This window comes from Cibotium barometz, chromosome 14, assembly GCF_041138505.1.
Source record: "Cibotium barometz isolate CiBa-2024 chromosome 14, ASM4113850v1, whole genome shotgun sequence".
NCBI classification, from domain to species: Eukaryota; Viridiplantae; Streptophyta; class Polypodiopsida; order Cyatheales; family Cibotiaceae; genus Cibotium; species Cibotium barometz.
The window spans coordinates 59247754-59269585 of record NC_141059.1 but is presented as its reverse complement, the minus strand read 5'-3'; the positions used below and the strand labels follow the sequence as shown (position 1 = coordinate 59269585).

General features: G+C 44.2%; 1 protein-coding gene across 3 annotated transcripts in view; it reads left to right on the top strand.

Annotated features, from left to right (window-relative positions):
• Positions 1–21832, top strand: part of LOC147632241 (uncharacterized) — a 55305-nt gene that overhangs the window by 27561 nt on the left and 5912 nt on the right. For all 3 annotated transcript variants that reach the window (XR_015267434.1, XM_086808922.1, XM_086808923.1), the window contains one exon: positions 9987–10105. Coding sequence is in view for 2 of the 3 variants with exons in the window: in XM_086808922.1 (XP_086665048.1) it covers positions 9987–10105 (119 nt within the window). In the remaining variant the exon portion in view is untranslated. The remainder of the gene's footprint in view (positions 1–9986; positions 10106–21832) is intronic.

The following is a 21832-nucleotide window of genomic DNA, read 5'->3' as shown; positions in this document are numbered from 1 at the left end:
TCAACAACTTTGATAATAACTAGACACAGGCACAAGAGCCAACTATGTCCCAAAAATCCATAATTCCATAAGCTGGAATCTATAAGCCAGATAATGAATAGACACAGGCACAAGAGCCAACTGTGTCTCAAATATCCATAACTCCAGAAGTAGCTTTAAGTATCTGCAAAAATAAAGCTGCAGTATACATAACCACAAAACATCTTGCCATGCTATTGTACTCTATAAGGGCACCACCCCTATGATCCATATGCATGCCCAAGCCATATGGTTTTCACTAGGGCAACAACCCTTCCATGAAACCATACATGCTCGCGAGGGCTTCCCCTTCCACGAGGCTTCTCTCACTAGGGCAACTGCCCTTCCATGAGTTCATGTGACACTCACCAGGGTTATACGACCCTTCCATGAGTTCATAGAAAGAATTCACTCACCAGGTGGTAAGAATGAATATGTTCGCCAGGGTTTCCTCTTCCACGAGGCTTCACTCACAAGGGTAACTACCCATCCATGAGTTCATGCGACACTCACTAGGGTTTCGACCCTTCCATGAGTTCATAAAAGAATTCACTCATCAGGGTTACCACCCTTCCATGAATGAACATGCTTGCCAGGGTTTCCCCTTCCACGAGGTTTCACTCACCAGGGCAACTACCCTTCCATGAGTTCACGTGACACTCACCAGAGGTTTTTGACCCTTCCACGAGTTCACAGAAAGAATTCACTCACCAGGGTTAGCACCTTCCATAAATGAACATGCTCGCCAGGGTTACCCCTTCCACGAAGCTTCAGTCACCAGGGCAACTACTCTTCCATGAGTTCATGCGACACTCACCAGGGTTTGGATCCTTCAATGAGTTCATAGAAAGAATTCACTCTCTAGGGCTACGACCCTTCCATGAATGAATATGCTCGCCAGGGTTTCCCCTTCCATGAGGCTTTACTCACCGGGGCAATTGCCCTTCCATGAGTTCATGCGACACTCACCAGGGTTATGACCCTTCCATGAGTGAATCCACGTCACATGACCCGTGGTGTAGACATAAGTCCCTAGCCAACAAGGCGTTATGTTTACTCTACCACATGCACTTCATATCGATACTTAGAACATACACTTTGGAGGGGAGATGGGCTCAAGTTCACTCTACCACATGCACTTTGTGTTGGTACTCCGACCACACACCTTACAGGAGAGGTGGGCTCAAGTTCACTCTACCACGTGCACTCCGTAGTGGTATCTTGATTACTAGCTTGGAAGGAGAGGTGGGCTCAAGTGTAGAACATAAGATGAGAATGAGTCACAGGCATAAAGATCCTGGTTCTCCGTAAGCATGTCTCCAACAGATAGTTTTATAGGCATTTCGGCTCCCAATAGTTTTATAGGCATTTTGGCCAATAAAAGAAATCCATAGATAAATCTTCAATCCATGAAATATCCATTAATTCCAGAAATCCACTGCATCCCAAATAAAGGGAGCCAATAACATACTCCACCCAAGCAGAAAGGAGCCAATGACAACCATATAGATGTGCCAAACCATCGTATATGTATAAATCCTCGAACAAAGATATGTCAGAAACTTTGTCCATAGTCCTTGAACATATCCATAAGAAAAACCATATAAACTAGACTTTTCAACCATAATGTTTACCCGAAACAATCCAAGGCAAACAAACAACACACAATTCTCCTTGTATGCCTATACAAGGAAGGGTTAAGTGTCCAAAAACATTTACAAAATTTGCAAAAAGTAGCAACTTCGCAAAACTGAAAGTATACTTAGCTTTTATCTTTGCCAGGCTCGTCATGAAGCCAAAAGAAATGTCTCCTCAACATACGCATAAAATATCTTGAGATATAACTCCATATAGCTTGCTCATAAGCTTGATTTATAATCCACAATAATCCATATGGAAAAAGTGTTTAACATGGGCACATAAAACCAACTCCATATTCCAAGGATAAAATGTGTGAATCCATAAATCCTTAGACCAAGCTGTTTGCTGCTGATGCTCATGAGTGCTTCATAAGCTCAATGTAAAAAGTGTAGTCCCCACTTTTGATCTTCCGACACTTCAAATTCCAGAAGAGCATGATAACACTGCAGAAGAACCATAAATAATACAATAACACTGCGTTGAGCTGGAACGGTCGGCCCCCTTGTAGAAACTTTTTTATTCTTATAGAAGCTTTTACAAGATACCAAGGTGTGGGTGCATACATCATCGGATTTACCCACAAAGCATCAGCACAAATCTTGCCCAGATAAACTATCCAATGCCAAGATACAAACATCTCTAGGAACCGTCCAAAACTGTCCCAAAACAGTCCCCAAAAATCAGCTCATAAACCATCCATAAATCAGCTTGGAACAGAGCCAAGAACAGCCCCGAACTCCGTGCCAAAACAGCCCCAAAACTGAGCCTCAAATCAGCCCCAAAAACAGTCCCAAATCTACCCAGAACTGAGTCAACCAGCCCTGTCTGGCTCTGGAAGAAAACGACCAGCCATCTGGCTGCTGTGCAAGGAGTCTACTAGGTCTGTGGCTGCCCCGGAACGAGTCGACCAGCCCTATGGCTGACCTGGAAGGAGTCGACCAGCCTTGTATGAGATAGGGAGCAAGTCGGCCAGCAGAGGGGAGAGAGAGAGAGAGAGAGAGAGAGAGAGAGAGAGAGAGAGAGGGTCCGAAGTGATGCGCATCTCCAAAAACAGCTCCAATCCCTTCTTAAGTAGAGAGTCAACTAGCTATATTTGCAGCACTTTTCCCTTTTATGTACTTCAAGTTTTAGCCAAAAATATCAACTTTATGCTTTCCTTGGCTTGTACTCCTAGTTTTAGCTCAAAAATATAATATGTCCAGTCCGTCTTTAATGATGTGTGAACACACCGACTAATAAACATTATAAGTCACTTTTATTGAATAAAATCCCATGTTGCTTTTCTTGTGTGGCCTTCTTTCAGGCCAATCCATGCGATTGAATGCTTCAACTTTCTTTTGTGAAAAATCCCCGTTCACATGTTGGTTTTGCACAGTGTGAAACACTGGTCAAGACTGGTGAAGGGACCAAATGGTGAGAGTGCGAATGTGGTTGTAGAGTTATGTCTCCCCCTTATGGCTGTGGTGTTACTGTGTGGCAGTTGCGTTGGCCTAACCGAGGCTCTTTGGCGCACGACGGTTCCGCTCACCCTTCTTTGGTGTTGATCGCTTGGTGTGGCCTGTGGCTCTTAGCGCACGGCAGTTTGCTCCATGTTTTTGTTGCGTAGCTTGATTGACATGGGTGCAGCGGTTGGGTGTAACCTCTCCCTACAGGAGGCTTGACAAATCGAAAGATAGAATACACATATGTTAGATCACTTAACTAAGTCAAACAATGGACAACACTTGCTACATTAAAACTGAAAAATAACAAAGAACACTTGACACCATCACTGGGGCCGGAAAGGGCTAGCCTCCCTCTCAATACTGTTGTATTTTTTGGAGTATTTATTTCTACAAGTGTTCATGGACCTTAGGCCAGATTTCTCCATAACAAGGAGTGAATACAACTGGTAAACAATAAGATGTTGTCGGTGTAGACTGTCACAGGTAATCTCCCACCTTCACTAGGTGAACACCTGTCCTCATTGGTCTTCTGGGACCGTGCACTAACAGGCACGCATGTACTAACGCTTTGCAAGGTGAACACCGTGGAGGGAGCAATATCTGGTGCTCTTGAATCAGCTTTGCTCCTAGTTTTTCCTCATACTCCAAATGACCTTCATTGACTCCTCCAAAATATGAGGGCACGGCGAGGTGATCTTGTTGGTCTTGTAAGCCTTGCACGGAGCAATACGTGTATGCCAAGGCTTTCCAAGCAATACATCACAACCATTCAAAGGCGCCACAAGAAAATCCTCATGATCCACATAGCCTTGAATGTGTATGTGCAACTTGCCAAAAATAGGCATGACGTGCACTTCTCTACCAACAAAGGTAGCCCCTGCTTCAATTTGAGGGTCCATGTCCTCCACTTCGATACCCAAAGCAGCTGGCACCTGTGTGGATATGAAATTTTCAGATGCACAATCATCAAACATGAACAAAGCGGGTTGATCCTTGAGCTGTCTCCAAGCTTTACATACAACCTTGTCTTTGCTATCATGTGAAGTGTTGCCCTGCACATCCGGAACCATATGCACATTAGGCTTTGATGCATTTGCATTATCATGCTTCCTCTTGTTTGGGCATGCCTTTGCAATATGCTCCGTGCTACCACAAGTAAAGCATTTCCCCTCGCTCATATATTGCTTTTTCTACTCTGGAGTGAGACCATAGTCTCTCAGTTTAAAGGGATGCTTCTTGATAGTGTTATTTTTAGCATTTGGACTATTTTTATCTTAGTTTTGGTCCTTTTTAGGTGGCTGTCCATCATTTTGCAGGTTTTGGACAGCCCTCTCTTTGCCTTGAAATGAGGGTTTAGCCTTATTGGATCGACTCAATTTGAGTTCCAATTGCTCGGTGGTGGTGGTGGCGGCGGTGGCGGTGGCGGCTGCGATCAGTTGGTGATCAGTTGGTGTAAGGTATGACCAGGATACATTTGTAGTCCCGCTTTGTGCACGGGTTGCAATCTCGATTGAAACCTTCTCTTCCTTTCTGCCTCGGTGACATGCATAAATGGAGACACCTCCATTTAAGCACTTTTCAAAACTTTTGTACATATGCATTTACTGATTTCCTCTCATTTTGCTTCACCCAATCCCACTTCATTGTTATCTCATTCAATGCATTGGGAGGCAAGAATTGAGCATTGAACCTCTCCTTGAACTCTTCCCATGATCTAACAGGATTCGGTGAGAGCTTATCCGTGGGCCACCAATGGGCAGCAGTGCCTTTCATAAACATGCTTACATGCCGGATCATTGATTTCTGAGTGAAATCCTCATCACTGAAAGCAATATCAAACTGGGCAATAAAAGCAAGTGTCTTTGATGCATCATATTCCCCATGATATGTGTCAAACTTCACAGATTTGTCTCCGGCTTTGAAGTCACGAGACTTTGATGCATGTGCCTGCATCTCAACATGTTTTCCCCCATGTTTGTCCATTGGGACAGCTTGGTGACTGGCATCATTTTTGGACCAAAAGGTAATGCATAAGGCATAGATATATGTGCCCTGTAAGCATGAGGCATGGCTGGTTCCTCAACATGCATTGATACATTTTCAGCCATAGCTTCTCTCTCACGAGCACGCTGGAAGGCATGAGTGGCATGAGAGATACGCGGAATACTTGTACCAACAGAAAATTGCAGCCCATGTTGCATGTGGTGTGCATGCACATTTTTAGCTGGCAATGGCATTTGACATACATTTTGACCAGTGCCATAAACATTGTATCCTTCACGGGCTACATAAGGTATTCTTGCATGGCGTGAAGTTACTGATTGTTCCTCTCCTATAGCATGGAGATTCGTCCTCTTAGACATAAGTTCTTGTTCGGGTACTTGTGGGGATTCCAAGATAAGTGGGATGGTTGCCTTTTCTGCATAGGCATCCTCGGTACGAGCTAAGTATGCACGTGCTACTTCTCTCGGTTGCATGTGCAACTCTTAAGCAATCATTGCCATTGCACGATCCATATAAGATTCAGCTTTCTTGGTCTTCAAACGGTTATGTACCAATGGATCCTCACGGCGGTAGAGATTCAATTCTTCTTGTTGTGCATGGAGAAGAGCCTGCATACGAGTAAGTTCAGTCCTCAAGACTATGGACTCTTCTTCCTGCATCTTCTCTTTGCCACGGGATGGCTGTCCCACATATTCATGTTCCCTATTGTGCACCACACGAGTTTGCTCATCTTGTAAAGCATTGGAAGCATGTATTTCATTGTCCCTACCTCTTGTGTTAGCATTTTCAATATTCATTGTATGGCTGTCCATAATGTTCTAGGTGTAGGGATAGCTAGTGTTCATGGTGATCATCTCTCACGATAGAAGTGAAAGAGAACCGTATGCTCGAACCGTATGCTCTGATACCAATGTAACTTGGTTGAACACAATGCTAATCAATACACTAGGAATAAAACGGCTTAGAAGTGTAAAAATTCGGCAAGAATTTCTAAAATTTCGGGGCGAATGATTAAAGAGTTGGACATAATGAACAACTCCTAGCCTTATCAAGATCATGGCTAGTGAGATATTCTGCCTGAGTCTTTGAAGCTGATTGGTATTGATGTTAATACATCGCCCTCCAGAGAACCACATGAGCTGACGTGGCTCTACTGGATAAGGGAAGTATAGACCCTCAAAGTGACGAGCGATCCTCGCTCTGCTTTCTCGGGTTGTAGCAGAGTTGATGAGATTTTCGAAGGCAAAGGCGATCATGGGAATGCGAGACAGATTTGGGGTATCTATCTAAAAATCCAATTACACTAAGATTTGATGGATACTTGCACAAATACAAGAAGTAAATTGTTGAATTGACAAGAGACACACAATGAGCCGGAACGGCCGACCCCTCCCTCAAATAAAGTATATTGATCTTGGGAGAATCAAGTACATAGTGTCATGGGCATTTCTGACCAGATTTCCATACCATTGCATATGAATACAGTATTGCAAACAAGTGGTTGTCGTTGTAGACTTGCAATCCACACTACCCTCTCAAGTGCCCATGTTCCCTACCATCTGCTCTCTATTGTTCTACCTACACATGGTAGCAACAATCTGCAAGAGAGCACGTAGGACAAGAGAACACTACACAGGGTATGTGATCTTGTAATCTGGTTTCTCCCTCTTGCTACTTGCTTCCATATTTAAGCGTAAAAGCTTACCAATAGCAAGTAGAGTCGATGACAGCGGAAGTCTTCGCGAGGGAAGTCCTTGGAGTGTTGAGATCTTCGATTTGTCGCCTTTCTTCGCGACAAAAGTCTTCAAGAGGATGAAGGGAACCTTGGGAAAGCTTCCCCTATGGTTCGACTTGAGAAAGGAGGGTTGAAATTAGGGTTTTCAGCAAAAAGACCAGAAAGAAATTACAGCAATAAAGAGAGCTGTTTTGCTGAATTTCAGTCATTGGAGGAGAGTGATTAGCATCCGGAATCACTCTTGGAAGCTTGTAAACTTGGAAATGGAGTTGGAAAGGAGAATGTGTAGAAAATGCAGCCCAACAGCCCTCATGAACGAGGCGCCAATCTCTAGAGAGAGGAAGAGGAGTGTGGTGAGTTGTCCCGTGTAGGTGGCAAGCAGGTGCTTTGTTGAGCAAGCTAGAGTGGACACATGGTTGGTTACTTCCTTTGTACAAAGGGGATAAGGTCTGGGCGGTGGACATTGGGTTATGTCTACCTCGGGACATGAGTGTGTGTGAACACTAGGCTGGTCATAATTTATAAGTGAGTTTTGGTCGCCCAAAACTTAATGAAGTGTGTACACACACTTATAAATTAGTGCTAACTCCTAAGACTAGGTTTATGACCAATACTTACCACCTGTCACATGCCACATAACCATGTCAGCAGACAGTTTCACACGCACTATTCGCAGGCGGGCGTCCCCTTACCTGGAACTACACATTGGTCAAGAAAGCATGAAAATAGCATGCAATTTCAATTGCAAGCAAGCACATAAAGATGCTATGCAATGCAGCATTGGTATGGACAATCCCCGTTTATGAGACTATACCAAAATAGACGTGCTCCAAGCAAGTACACGAGGTACCAGACCCAATGGAACACCAATCTACCAAGCATTTCCGGGTATGTACATGGAGGCACAAGTCCCAACGGAAAGCCAAGTCCACAGTATCACATGAGTGGCTTCAATCCCCGGCATATACAACTGCCATGGACACCAGTCCAATGTACATATATGATAAGAAAGCACGGGTGGACCAATTGGGTGGCCAAATGGTGACAGCTCGTACAAATGAGGGTACAATCAAGTACAGTAGGTATTGTAGGTACAGATGCAAGTACAACAGGTATTGCTGGTACAGATGCAAGTATTGCAGGTACAATAGGTACTGCGAATACAAGTATTGCAGCTATAGCAGGTTGGTACAGATGCAGGTACTGCTGGTATAGATGCAGTCGGGTATAAATAGGCGGGTACAGATGGTACAGATGCAGGCAGGTACAACTAGGCTGGTACAAATGCAGGCGGGTACAAACATGCGGGACAACAGGCGAGTACAGTTGATAATAACAAGGTGGGTACTTTCCTTCAATCACACTCTCATCAACTCTCCATGTGTGGGGGAAAAGAATTACCTCATGCAATAATAACTATAATGTTATTAATAATGTTGGGGATCCACACAAGAGCAAATGTCTAGCCAATATTAAAATGTTTGTGAACACCCAATCTTATAATTATTAAGGTTGACATTACTTAAAGGATTTTAAATTTGAAAAGGCCAGAAAAAGGGTATTACTTACCACTTGTTCACATGCCACACCAACTCATTAGCAAACAGCACACCACGGTACACTGGGGGCATCCCCGTCCAGTGTACTAGCACGACATAACAAGCAAACACATGAGAACAAGTCGTGCGAAAACAAGTTTATGCATGCAAACATAAATGCATGTGCACATGTAATGGACAAAATCTCTCTTTTATGAAACTTGTACAAAGATTTCTTGTTGGGCACAAAACTGGCGCGATAGAAATGTGAAGTCCTGTCCCGTAGGCGAAACACAACACGGGCCTTCCTATGGAGTGACAATCCCATAGACAAGGTCGGCACAAATATTAGCCCTACCATGGAGTGACAGTCCCATGGATAAGACGCAATCCCGGTCGTACACGGGTGGTAGCAAACAGGCTCTCGTCCATATGGCACAAAACTGGTCACACAGAGGTGGCACACAAGTGGTTCCCGTCCATGTGACACCAAATGAGTGACCCTTTCACATGGGGCACTGGCTTGGCCACATGTGAACATGGTACAAATCTGGTCGCTCGATGGAGTGACAGTCCCATAGAAGTGGCTCCAGGAATGGAGATGGACCAAATGGTGACATTGGGTGCTTCTGCTACTGTGCACGCTATCGTGGTGCTGGCTCGCCCATCAGCTATTGGAGCTATATGCTATGTGCACCTTTTATATTACCCACGTTGTCTATTTACTCTCCACGTTGGAGAGAGAGAGAGAGAGAGAGAGAGAGAGAGAGAGAGAGAGAGAGACTCCTTCCCCACACACACTCTCCCTGCAATTGTCTGCAAGCTCTCGCTATGGCGCTCCCCTTCTCCACCATTTACAAGATAGTCGCCTTGTTCTCCACACCCTCTCTCTTGCCGAAACGAGAGAGAGAGATTTTGCCACCTCAGTGGTGAGCTCCCCTCCCAACCACACAATTGTTCAGAGATAAGGGATTATCCTTCAACCCGCAAAAATAATAATATAAAAATTATATTGCTAAGGTTGATTAATCTTCATGGGCTGGCCCTGTGTTCATGCACGGACCTCGGCGAACGAGATGAGGCTGTGATACCAATGTCACATCGATGTAATCGCGTACGTAGAGCAGGGAAGCCCTAGATGACCACCCAGCCTGAGAGGTAATTAAGAATCCTCTCCACCGTCGAGTATATATAGGGGCTTGCTTGCCCACACATGCCCGGCCGCCCACGCAACTCCGTCCTAGGCATCCTCACTCCTTAACCCTAGCTCGTTGTCCACGCTCCGGTGGATGGTCTCGAAGCTGGTCGGGCCTCTTGTACGTAGCCACGAGCTACGTAACAAAAACTCTCATGGAGGTAAAGGTCGTGCTTTGGTTTTGTGGAGTTTGGGAAACTTCCATTTGTACATATATGCTACAAAATATCTATGTTTTTTGACGTGCAATGCATTTGTTTTCCTCTATATGGTAGAGACTAGTTGTAGGTTATGCTGGTATTTTCTATTTTAAAGATTTTGTCCTCGTGGCAAATAGTAATACTTTCCTCGTAACTCATGCTGTCATGCACAATATAAAATTTTGTATTGGAATGGTGCTATTTTGGCAGCTTGAGAGGAGCCGTGGTGGCATTGCAGTCTCTACAACCATTGCATGCTGCAAAGTCTGATTCTTTGCTTGTTTCGAGGCTAAGCTTTGGATCCCATGACTCTGCATTTTGTTGTCAAGGTTAGTTTCTCTTTACTATTGTGAGCTAGCTTTGATTTCTTCTTTACTTTTTTAAAATAAAGGTTTGCTTTGATAAGTGATTTTTCAATGATGAAATTATATATTAGGGGGTCAATCATCTGTTCATTGAGTTAATAAAAAATATCCTTTCATTGGTACTTTTCAGATTACAAAAAATAACTTTGTATAGAGGCAAAAGTCTAGAAAAAGTGAGGGGCTCCCTTTGTCACGGCCCTGTGTTTTTCCTCTTGACATTATGCAAGTGTGCACGGGAACATGGTGGACAGTGTGAATGGCATTAGTTTGGGGCAATAGCTTCATGGACAGATTGGTACAATTTTTGGGGTCAAAGGTGACTCTAGGAATTTTTAAGGTTTCTTTTCATTATCCCATGTGGGGGGAGGGGACAAAAGGTTTAAAACCTTTAAAAATAAAAGAACCTTTTTTTTGTGTGTGGATTGTGGCCCTTTTTGGGAGGGGTCACGTTATTTTTGGAGGGGGGCTTCTTTTGGGAGAGGTCGGCTGCACGCTGAGGACTCTCTCACGCTTTTGAAGCGAACTGTTTTGAAGGCGGCGCACAGGAGCTGAACAGCAGGAGGGCTCCTTCTGTCTATCTCGCGTGGAAAGAGCTGGTGGGCAGGGGGGCAGCGTTGGACTGAACTGCCTTCACTCTCTTTTGCTAAGAGTCGGGCTGCAGCACCAGCACCGTTTCGCTGGTGAAACAGGTGGGCTGGACAGCATAGGTCTCTTTCTCTGTTTGGTGAAAAACGGGCAGGTCTGCAGAGAGGCTTGGTCGGGCAGATGCAGCCAGAGGATACTTTCTCTCCTCTTCTTTCTGGCTCACGGCTGTCTCGGAGGTTCTCCTCTGGCCCTTTGTGAGAGGAAGGGTTTTGGTGGCTGGAGGGCAAGAACAGGGGGCTGTTTTGGACGAGCTTGTGGGCTGTGTTTACAGCTGTATGCATGGACACTTGGCTGCGTGTACAGGGACTCAGGGATGTATCTTAGGAAGAGATAGGAAACAGGCTTGTGTGGGTTTGTGAACTCGAGGTTGTTTGGCACTCCTTGTCTTGAGATTCAAGGGACCTGGTCAGAACGTTGCATTCATGTATTTTCAGTTTGTGGCAGCCTATGCAATTTAGCAAGGGCTCTTTGAGGCTGTGGAAAAAGCATATAGTTTGCTGTGGAAAACAACCTTGGTTTTGGCACTGTTTGTAGACAGTGCTGTGTATGTTTGCACATAGGAACAAGACATTGGTTTCATGCTGAGATCGACCACAGGTTTCATGTGAAACAGGTCACGAAACAGTTCTTTGATTACATGTGGAATCGGGTTGTTGGTTTCTCGTGGGAAACATGTTACATGCAAGCTGTGATGGATGCAGGGAAGACACAGGCTTGGGTATAGCCCTACTGCCGATGGGACAAGGGTCTAGGGTTCCATGTTTGAGATGGAAAGCAAGAAGGTTGTACAGGTGTGTCTTCAGTGTGCCATGCTATGATGTAACGAGAGTTTTCCTTTGGAAATAGCTTGGAGTCTTTTGCGTGTGGACGAGCACTGATGGATCAGGGTGTATTTTTCTCATCGGGTGAGAGACTACGAGTAGTGGAAGTCACCTGGATCAATGGAGAAAGCTTCTGTATGCTGGACTCATTGTATGAGATTCTTTTGATTTTGTATGGCTGGGGGTGGAGATGAAGGCATTCCTCTCTTTCAGTTCGATTGTGCTCTGAGGTTGTGTTGTACATTTTCAAAGCTCTTATATGAATTAAAGAAATACTTCAAGGGGCACCTCTGTGTTTTGGGGCCAATCGGTGTTCATGTAATGTTTGCAGGAGCACTCTAGCTCCCCTTGTTTATTTTCCTTTTCTAGGTCTTCAAAGGTGTCGAAGTGTTTTGTGTGCGAGTGTTTGTTTTGCACCACCCTTTGGTTTTGTTTGAAGACGAAGGCCGGTTTACACCCTTCATTGCTAGCCAATTTTAGAAGAGATGCCCAATAGTGATGCCTACACATTAGTATGTAGCCCTACAGGTGAAGGTCCAAAGGGGGCCAAATGATTGCACGGTTAAACCCATAGTTGCAATGAAATGTGTTTCATATCCTCGGTGAAGTATGAAATGTTGTACATTTTATATCTTTTTTTTTTCAGCTTCTTTTTTTCTAGTAGCATCCTACCTCATACAAGAAATGAGATATTGCATAGTGAAGTTTGTTCTCTAGACTCTCTATTTGGAACTCTATACACATCTTTAAAGAAAATTAAGAAGTAGGAGTGGGGTTTGCTAACTTAAAATGTTTAAAGGCAATCTATAACGAAGTTTGCCTCTAGACCCGTTATTTGTAACTCTATTCAAATCTTCCATGAGAACTAAAAATTGGGATTCAAGTTTGTCAGTTCTAATGCTAATTTTCATGAAGGAAAGTCACAATTATAGGCAACTTTTGCATGCATTTATAAGGATTTTAGCATGCTTCTTATTAACTCTTAATTTTTTTGGTCACTTTATCTCTTCGGAATGAACGAAAAAGTAATCAAACGCAAAAATAAATTGGCGACAATGGTTAAACCTCTATATGGGCCTTCACCTTTAGATGCTTTATTTATGCCTAGGTCATTTCTCGAGTATTCTCAAGTTAGTTGCCTCGTCCACTAGCTTTAGTGTCAAGGTTTTCTTGCGACCCAACTCTCTCCAAGATAGCGTGAACACAAGATATCATCTAGATTAGTTTCGGCGAGCTCATACTCACCACACAACTAGGTATCCAAACTTTTAATACATTGGATCACCGCGGAGTTTGAGGTCTGACCCACACTAGTTGTAAGGTCTTCATAGGCCAAGCCCAAGGATTATCCGACTTAGAACCGAAACCGTATGGAGGTTTCATAGACCCGTGATTGTACGCTTCGCATGAGAGTGATTTATTGTGGCTAGCGACACGCCACCCAACCGTAGGGTCCTCCAAACTCACCCTTGAGTTTGAGGTCTGATTGGATGCAACTTGCTTGATATCGATGGCTTTAACCTAGCGTTCCATACTGGCCATGAGTTCTTGCATGTCCTTGGTAGCTCGATTGTCTACCGCATGGATATCTCAATAAGTCATAAGTGCTCCCAAGGCCACTTATATAGCAATGACTTGGTTATTATCGGCCCTTACTATGCATAATGGAGGTGATAGTTATATAATCTTGTGGGCTGACTACCATGAGTATATAACATGCACGTTCCTAAAAGGTGAATTTGGGCATGTTCCTGGATTCATCTAGGTATATATATTATTGGCCCTTATTTTATTTACAAGCCTTCTTGCTTTATTTGTAAGCTTTTAGCCATTATTAGCTCTAGGCCATTAACTATAAACTTTTAGCCTATCTAGACCGCATCTTGCTACCGTCCTTAGCCCATGTGTGAACCCTCTAGGTTCCCATGGCCCAGCTAAGCCCTATCCCTAACCTGGGTTTAGCCATGTCCCTAGCCTTAATCCTAGACCTATCGGACGTACTTTTCTCCCTTGTGAATGTCTGAACATCTGTCTGTATCATTTACTCAAGTCTATTGCCTCTTATCGAGGCCATTATAAGACTCCTTTGTAGACCCTACTACAAATATCCAATCGCTTATTATTGTCAATTTAACTCTCATCCAAGAGTTGAATTGCAGTAGGACAAGCCCTAAAGTGCAACAAGCTCTACCATAGCATTTTTAGCACAGACCCACAGAACACACCAACTGTTATAACTTATACCAAATGGCATCCTGCATTAGTTGTGGACAAATACTAGTCCTCTTAATGTACAAACAAGTCCTAGTAACATGTACTTCCTGTATAATAATTCAAACCACAAAATCTTCCCTTTTCAATTCTCCTCATCTATGAAGGGTGATGAGAATTGTGGGAGACATACACAAAGAAGAAGGGAAAGAGAGAGAGAGACATGTGGGGATAAGTCAACTCATCAAGTGTGAGTGTGTGACTCCCCTATCACACATGTATATTTGCACTAGTACACATAGTGCACTTAGTACATTAAAAGTACTAAGTGTACACTATGTACTATAACTTAGGAAAAGAAAAATCAGCATGTACATGATAATATACAAGGCCATATCAAGGCTGAAACTGGCCTCATCCAATGCCCATCAAGTGTCTGCAATGAGCAAACCGCTCTGGAGGCAAACTCTTTGTCAACAGATCAGCCGGGTTGTCATCCGTATGAATCTTAACAAGCTGAATTTGCTTGTTCTCTATCACCTCTCTGATGAAGTGATACTTCACATCCACATGCTTCGTCTTTGCATGAAAGACAGGGTTCTTTGCCAACTGGATGGCACTCTGACTGTCACAATGCAACAATGGAATATCCCCTGTATAACCCAAATCAACCACTAATCGAGATAGCCATAATGCCTCCTTGCAAGCCTCTGTGGCTGCAATATACTCGGCCTCTGTAGTAGATAAGGCAGTGCACTTCTGCATCCTGGATATCCATGACACAGCACCTCCTATGAATGTAAACACATAACCGGTAGTAGACTTCCGGTTATTTGGATGACCGGCATAATCTGAATCCGTGTAACCATGCACTAATGCATCCTGTTTTGCCAAAGCAAATGCACATATCCTGTGTGCCCTTCAGGTATCTCATGACACCTTTCACTGCTTCCCAATGCTTCTTGCCAGGTTTGGCCCATGTATCTAGAAACCACTCCCACTGCAAATGCAATGTCCGGCCTGGTAGCAACCATGGCATACATGAGACTGCCACAAGCTGAAGCATACGGAATCTTGGCCATATCAGCCCTGTCACTATCCGACTGTGGGCTGTCCATAGCACTGAGTTTCACATATGGAGGCAAAGGAGTACTAGTCTTCTTCCCCCCATCCATATTGAACCTCTGCAAAACTTTGCCAATGTATTCCTTCTGAGACAAATACAACACATGCTGATTTCTGTCCCGAAGTATCTGCATACCCAAAATGTGATTTGCATCACCCAAATCCTTCATATCAAAGGTCTGATGCAGCCTCTTCTTCAAGGCATCCATCTCTTTACGAGATTTCCCAGCAATCAACATACCATCAACATACAAGATGAGGATCAATAGACTGTTATCCAAAGCTTTCTTGGTGTATAAGCAATGATCTATGTCACTTCTCCTGAAATCGTGGGATTTCATGAATGTATCAAATTTATAATACTGTTCCCTTGGTGCCTGTTTGAGCCCATAAAGACTCTTTTTCAGCTTGCATACAAGCTTTTCCTTTCCATTCACTGCATAACCCTCTGGCTGTTGCATATATATCTCCTCATGGAGATCACCGTGAAGAAAAGCAGTCTTCACATCCATCTGAATCAAATCCAGATCATCATGAGCAACCAAAGCTAATACAGCTCTAAGTGTGGTCATTTTGACCACTGGAGAGAAGATCTCATCAAAGTCCACACCATATTCCTGCTTGAAGCCCTTAGCCACTAACCTGGCTTTGTATCTTGGCTTTGCATCAGGTGCAACTTTGAGCCTGTAAACCCACTTGCATGGCAAAACTTTCTTGCCTGTAGGCAAATGCACCAACTTCCATGTTCCATTTTTGTGTAGAGAATCCATCTCTGACTTCATAGCACGCTCCCATAGAGCCTTGTCTGCCCTCTGTAAAGTCTCCTTATAACGTGAGGGCTCCCCACAGTCAGTGAGCATCAAGTAGTCAACTTGGAGGGGCTCTGGAGGGCCTTGTGGACCTCCGTACCCAATGACCATCATTTGCAGGTTGCTGTCCAGCCTGCATATCACCTATTGGTGGCTCCTGTTCCATGCCATAAGGTTGAAAAATCATGCCCGATATCTCTTCTAACTGTGGGATATCCATAGGGATATCATCTGCCATCTCTGGCTGTCCATTTGGACCATTTTCAGCACCATTTAAGGGCTGGTTTTGATGCTGTAATGGCTGATTTACAGCCCTTGGTTGTTGTCCATGATGTCCATCATCATCAAAGATGACTCTGCCAGGCTCTTGTTGCCTTGCAGGCTCCTTATACATGCATGTTTCATCAAAAATGACATCATTGCTGCGTATAATCTTTCTATTCACTGGATCCCAAAGTCTATACCCCATTTCACCTCTGTCACCATATCCTAGGAATATGCATTTGTGAGACTTAGGATCAAGTTTGGTGCGCATTTCCTTGCGTATGTGCACGTAGTCCTGAAACTGTTTGGACATATATTCTCCACCATTGTCGGAACGCAAAGCCTTCAGTGTTTTGCCAGTTTGATTCTCAACATGAGCAACAAACTTCTCAAACACTAAGAATGTATCACTCTTCAAACGAAGAGGATAAACCCACACCTTGCGTGTGGCATCATCAATAAAAGACACAATATTTTGCCCCTCCCAAAGAAAGCTGAGGCATCTCACATACATCTGTATGCACAAGCTCTAATTGAGCATCTTTCTGTCCAAGAGCTTTCTTGTGGGGGCACTGCAGTTGCCTGCCATATATACAATGCTCACAAAACTGAAAACTTGAAAACTTTAGAGAAGGCAAGTAACCCAAACGAGACAATTGCTCCATTCCTTTGACACTCATGTGTCCCAACCGGCTATGCCACAGAGATTTCCAGCAGCTCGGTTGCATTTACATTAGCATGGTGACAAACACCTGCATGCATGAAGTAAAGAGTGTCCACCTTAGAGCCTCTGGCAACAACCAGTGAGCCCTTACTAATCTTCCACTTTCCACGACCAAATGTGGTAACATAATCAGCATCATCAAGCTGTCCAGTAGAAAGCAAATTCTTCTTGATCTCAGGCACATGCCTGACATCATGGAGCATAAGCTGTGAGCCATCTGAAAACACAAGCCTCACATCACCTCTGCCAAGAATCTTACATGCATGGTTATCACCCAAATAAACCACTCCTTCATTGCCAGCAGTATACCTGACAAACAAGTCTCTGCAACCTGTGACATGAAAGGAGGCACCTGAATCAATGATCCATGAGTGCATACCATGACCACCTGTAAGAAGTGAATGGGCATCAAGTGAAGACGTAAATAGGACCTCATCCTCACTGCCACCTGCATGTGACACATTGATTTCTTCAATCTTGACTCTACTTTTGCCCTTTGGCTTTACATCTTTGGCTTCATCTTCGTCTTTGTCTTTGCCTTTTCCCTTTTCCTTTTGATCATTTTTCCATTTGTAGCATTGCTTTTTGATGTGTCCCTTGCCACAATAATGGCATTCCAAATCCTTTTTGGAGCGGGACTTGCTCCTTCCCCTTTCTTGGCTTTTTCCCCTTTGTTGGGATCTCCACATCTGCATATGTTGCATTGGACTTTCCAACAGAGTTGTTCTTCCTGTTCATGTCCTCTTGAAGGAGAGCACCCTCCACATCTGATTTGACAGCATAGCATTTGAATTGCTAGTGACTGTCCTGAATGTGTTCCAACTCTCTGGCAAAGTGCATAAGAGAAAGGTGGCTTTGAACTCATCGTCCATTGCCAACTTTTGATTGATTACCTGGTTGACAACACCATTAAACTCATTTAGATTGGCTGTCATAGACGCCCCTTCCTTCATTTGAAGACCTATGAGTTTCTTCAACCAATACACTTTGCTTGAGGCACTTTGCTGGGCATACAAGTCCTGCAATCTTTGCCACATTCCCCAAGCTGTCTTCTCTTCACGAATGCTGACAAGTAAAGAGTCTGACACAGACAACATGATAGTAGATCTTGCCAGCTCATCCATATCTTCCCATTCTTCAGCAGTAAGAGAAGCGGGCATTACACCCCTTTCTTTGATGGGCTTGTGCTGCTTCTTCTGGAGCAACACATTATAGCACTGGGTTTGCCAAATATCATAATTATGTGAGCCTTCAAGCTTCTTGATGTGAAGCAATGAAGAGCTCTCACCTGTGGTTGCCATAGCAATATGCAACCTGTCAATGCCTTACTCCCTGCGATGTGCAAACACTGCACCAAAGCACACAAAGTGCTCACAGTTGTTCTCCCAAAGTTTATCTCCCACTGCGGAAGCACAAATGCAACTCTACTCTCACTGAATGTGATAAAATCACCAAAATCTGGTTGCTGCAGATTTAGGACAGCACCTTAGATGTGCTCTGTTCCCCTTCCAAAGTATTGTACAACAGTACCAAGTGCTCACCAATGATGTACCAAATCTGTACCGGCAAGTACAGCAGCTGAGAATGAGCCTTTTCCTCACTCAAATCAATGTACAGCCATGCCAAAACTTGTACAAAATTGTACCAAATCTGTACCAATAAGTACAGTAGCAATAAATGCTTTCCTTGCTGTCCAAATGAGGCAAAATCATACCTTGACAGTCCCCACCACTGCATACAACAGTAGCAATAAATGCTCTCCTGGCTGTCCAAATGAGGCAAAATCATACCTTGACAGTCCCCACCACTGCATACAACAGTCCCGAACAGAAATTGAGCAAAAGCCCCTTGACTGCAAGTGGATTTCTGAGGGTTCAAGGCATAAAAGTCTTCCCTACTGCTTTGCCAAGCTCAACAAGCATAAAATCTTGAAAAGCCCCTTGATTCAAGATCAATTTCTGATCATACATGGTACATTAACGCACATGAAGGCATCCAGAGTCTTCACAATGCTTCCCCCTGACCACATATACATCCAATACATAAAAGCCCCTTGATTTACAGGCACATTGAGTGCTTGACAGGCATCAACACATTGCCCAAAGCATCAAATGCCAGTGCCTGCATGCAAATCAAACCAATCGGCACAAAAGCCCTTTGATCTGCATTCCAATTTCCTGCAATTTTGTCCCAAATGTGAGATTGCTCACATCATACAGCATGTATGAATGCCCAATGGCACAATTACATCAAAAGCCCCAAATTTTGACATCCAATTTCCTGCAAATTGATCCTGAATGTGACCAATGTCACCCAATTTTGCCAATTTTGCTCAAAAATTGAGCAATTTGGACCTGTACCTGCTCAATTGATGATTGTACCTGCTCAATTGCAAATCCCAAAAAAAATTGAAGCAAATACCTCTGAATTTTTTATTTCTGTTGCAGGAAAAAGGGGGGGGGGGCGTTGAATTTTCTGCTGCTGTATTGATGCTGCTGCTATTGTATACTACTGTTGTATTGTTGCAGCGATACTTGGGGAGAGTGACTCTGCAACAGGCAGGCCAAGGAGAAGTGACTCTGCAAGGAGGCGCTCGGCAGCTGTGTTCATGCAGGTGACGTCGGGTTATGGCCATTGGATGGCTGCGAGGTGTGCAGTTGGATGCGAGTGGTTGTAGTGGCCACTAGGCGCACAGACTGCGCCCAGCACACGAGAACTAGCACACACCTGCCTGCGTATGCCTGGTCGCTTCTTCTCCAAGCTTTTCTTCTCCAGGCTCGAAACTCCCGTAAAAGCAGGCGTATGCGTGCGTAGCTCTCCTCGTGGGCGACAGGACCTCCACAGGTGCAGAAGACGTCGGGTCCAGAGGCTTACGGCACGCTAGTGGGTCACCAGCCTTCGCTTCGGCCTCACCACGTTGCTGCTATTCAGCGCCACGTTGCAGCTTACTGTGACCTGGTACCTGCACCACAACGGCGCTCACGTTTTTGTTACGCCTTGTGGCCAGCCTGTTTGTTGCTGCCGCCTCTCACTGTCTTGCAGTGAACGTGTATCTTGCTGAGCACCAAAAAGCTCCAAGCAATCTCCTCTGATCGTGCCAAGCTCAAGGCTCCATAGCCGAGCTTCTTCTTCACGATGAAGACGACTCCACACACCCGCACACACACGGACACAACTGTGGCTCTGATACCAGTTGAAGGATGATGAGAATTAGGGTTTCATGTGGGAGACATACACAGAGAAGAAGGGAGAGAGAGAGACATGTGGGGATAAGTCAACTCATCAAGTGTGAGTGTGTGACTTCCCTATCACACATGTATATTTGCACTAGTACACATAGTGCACTTAGTACATTAAAAGTACTAAGTGTACTATGTACTATAACTTATGGGCTTGTACACACTACAAGGGTGGGCATAATGCCTTTATCCCAACAATCTAGGCCTGTACAGAGATTGTGTTTTCACACATTACCAATAGATACCCATGTCTATCTTAGGGTAAGCATAAAATTCCCCATCAATTTTTGCATATGTTCCATCCCTCTAATAGCCGAGAGACAATACTTGGCCCGAGTTGAACTTTATGCTAGCAAAGGTTCACGCGATACCATTAATAGAGATCTTGAATCATAAAACCTTCACCCCATGATGAATGATGCGGCAATGCTAAGACAAGTTGACAACCAAGAAAGTCTCTTATCTTTCTGTGACTTGGAGCTGCACCTCATAGGTACATGAGATTAACTATGCCAAAGAACATAGTGTCATAGACAAGAAACTTGTGAAGCCTTAGGAGATTCTACTTGGGGACACACTCTTGCATCCCATACCACCAGAGCTCACCCCACATAAAACCCATGTTAAGTTTTATAATTGGCTTGCGCTAATCAAACTTCGAGATTAGGGTGAGTTGGAGGACTCTACGGCTGGGTGGTGATTCGCTAGTTGCAGTCTATCATGGTCATGCGAAGCATACGATGTCAAGTGTATGAAACCTCGTTAACGGCTTCACTTACAGTTCAAATAATTCTTAAGCTTGGTTTGTAAAGCCTGACGGTGGTATCAGAGCATGGATCTGACAAATGCTAGAACTTGAGGCATGGAGGATGTACAAGATAGTACTCTCATGAAGGTTGATTTGGCAAGGAAGCTAATTTCTTTGCTTTCTTTGCAAGGATGTGCCGGAAGGCAAGTTGAAGAGGAGTTCCATGCGTGGATGTGCAAGGAACAAGGAACGGAGAAAAATCTACGCTTTTTTTTTTCCATTGCGATGTTTCCATGGCCTGCAAGATTAGGGGGCAGTGGTTTGTACTCTTGGAATTCAACATGAGCAGCATAACCATGGCTCTCTCAACAAAGGATCAACAATCACACATGGGATGGGAGCAACTACAAGGAGCGAACAACAGAGGAGGGTAGGGCTGATATGCGTGCAAGAAGACAGACAGTGGGACAACCATGTTGCAACTCCAAGGTAGGCAAGCTAGCACTAGGGTTAGGTTGGCCTAGGGCCGACCCTTGGACCAACCATGTGGCGTGAATAACGAGGCGACGACGACAGCCATGAGAAGCCAAGAGCGGCCAACCAAGGGGCCGGGTAGAGCAAAGGCCACCCAGAGATGGTTGATAGCTGGCCACATAAGTATAAGTGCACTCTTTTTAGTGCAGAAGCAAGAGGGCATAATTTTAAGCCCCAACTTTTTGAAGAGAAAAAACTAAAACAAACGTGTGTTTTTAACTTATTATCTTGGCCCCAACCTAGCGTTCCATACCACTAGGCCATGGCTGTGAGATCTTGTACGTCCTTGGTAGCTCTCTTGTCCAGTGCGCTTATACTTCATTAACTCAGAAGTGTTCCCAAGGTCATTGATATAGCAATAACCTGGCTATTATTAGCCCTTGCTTTATTTGTAAGCTTTTAATCATTATTAGCACTAGGCTATTAATTATAAGCTCTTAGCCAATCTAGACCTCATCTTGCTAGTGTCCTTAGCCTAGTGAACTCTCCCCTAACCCTAGCCCTATTGAGGTGTAACACTAGTCATCCTTGGTGTCCTATACCACCATGACTTTTCCTAAGGGTTCATCGG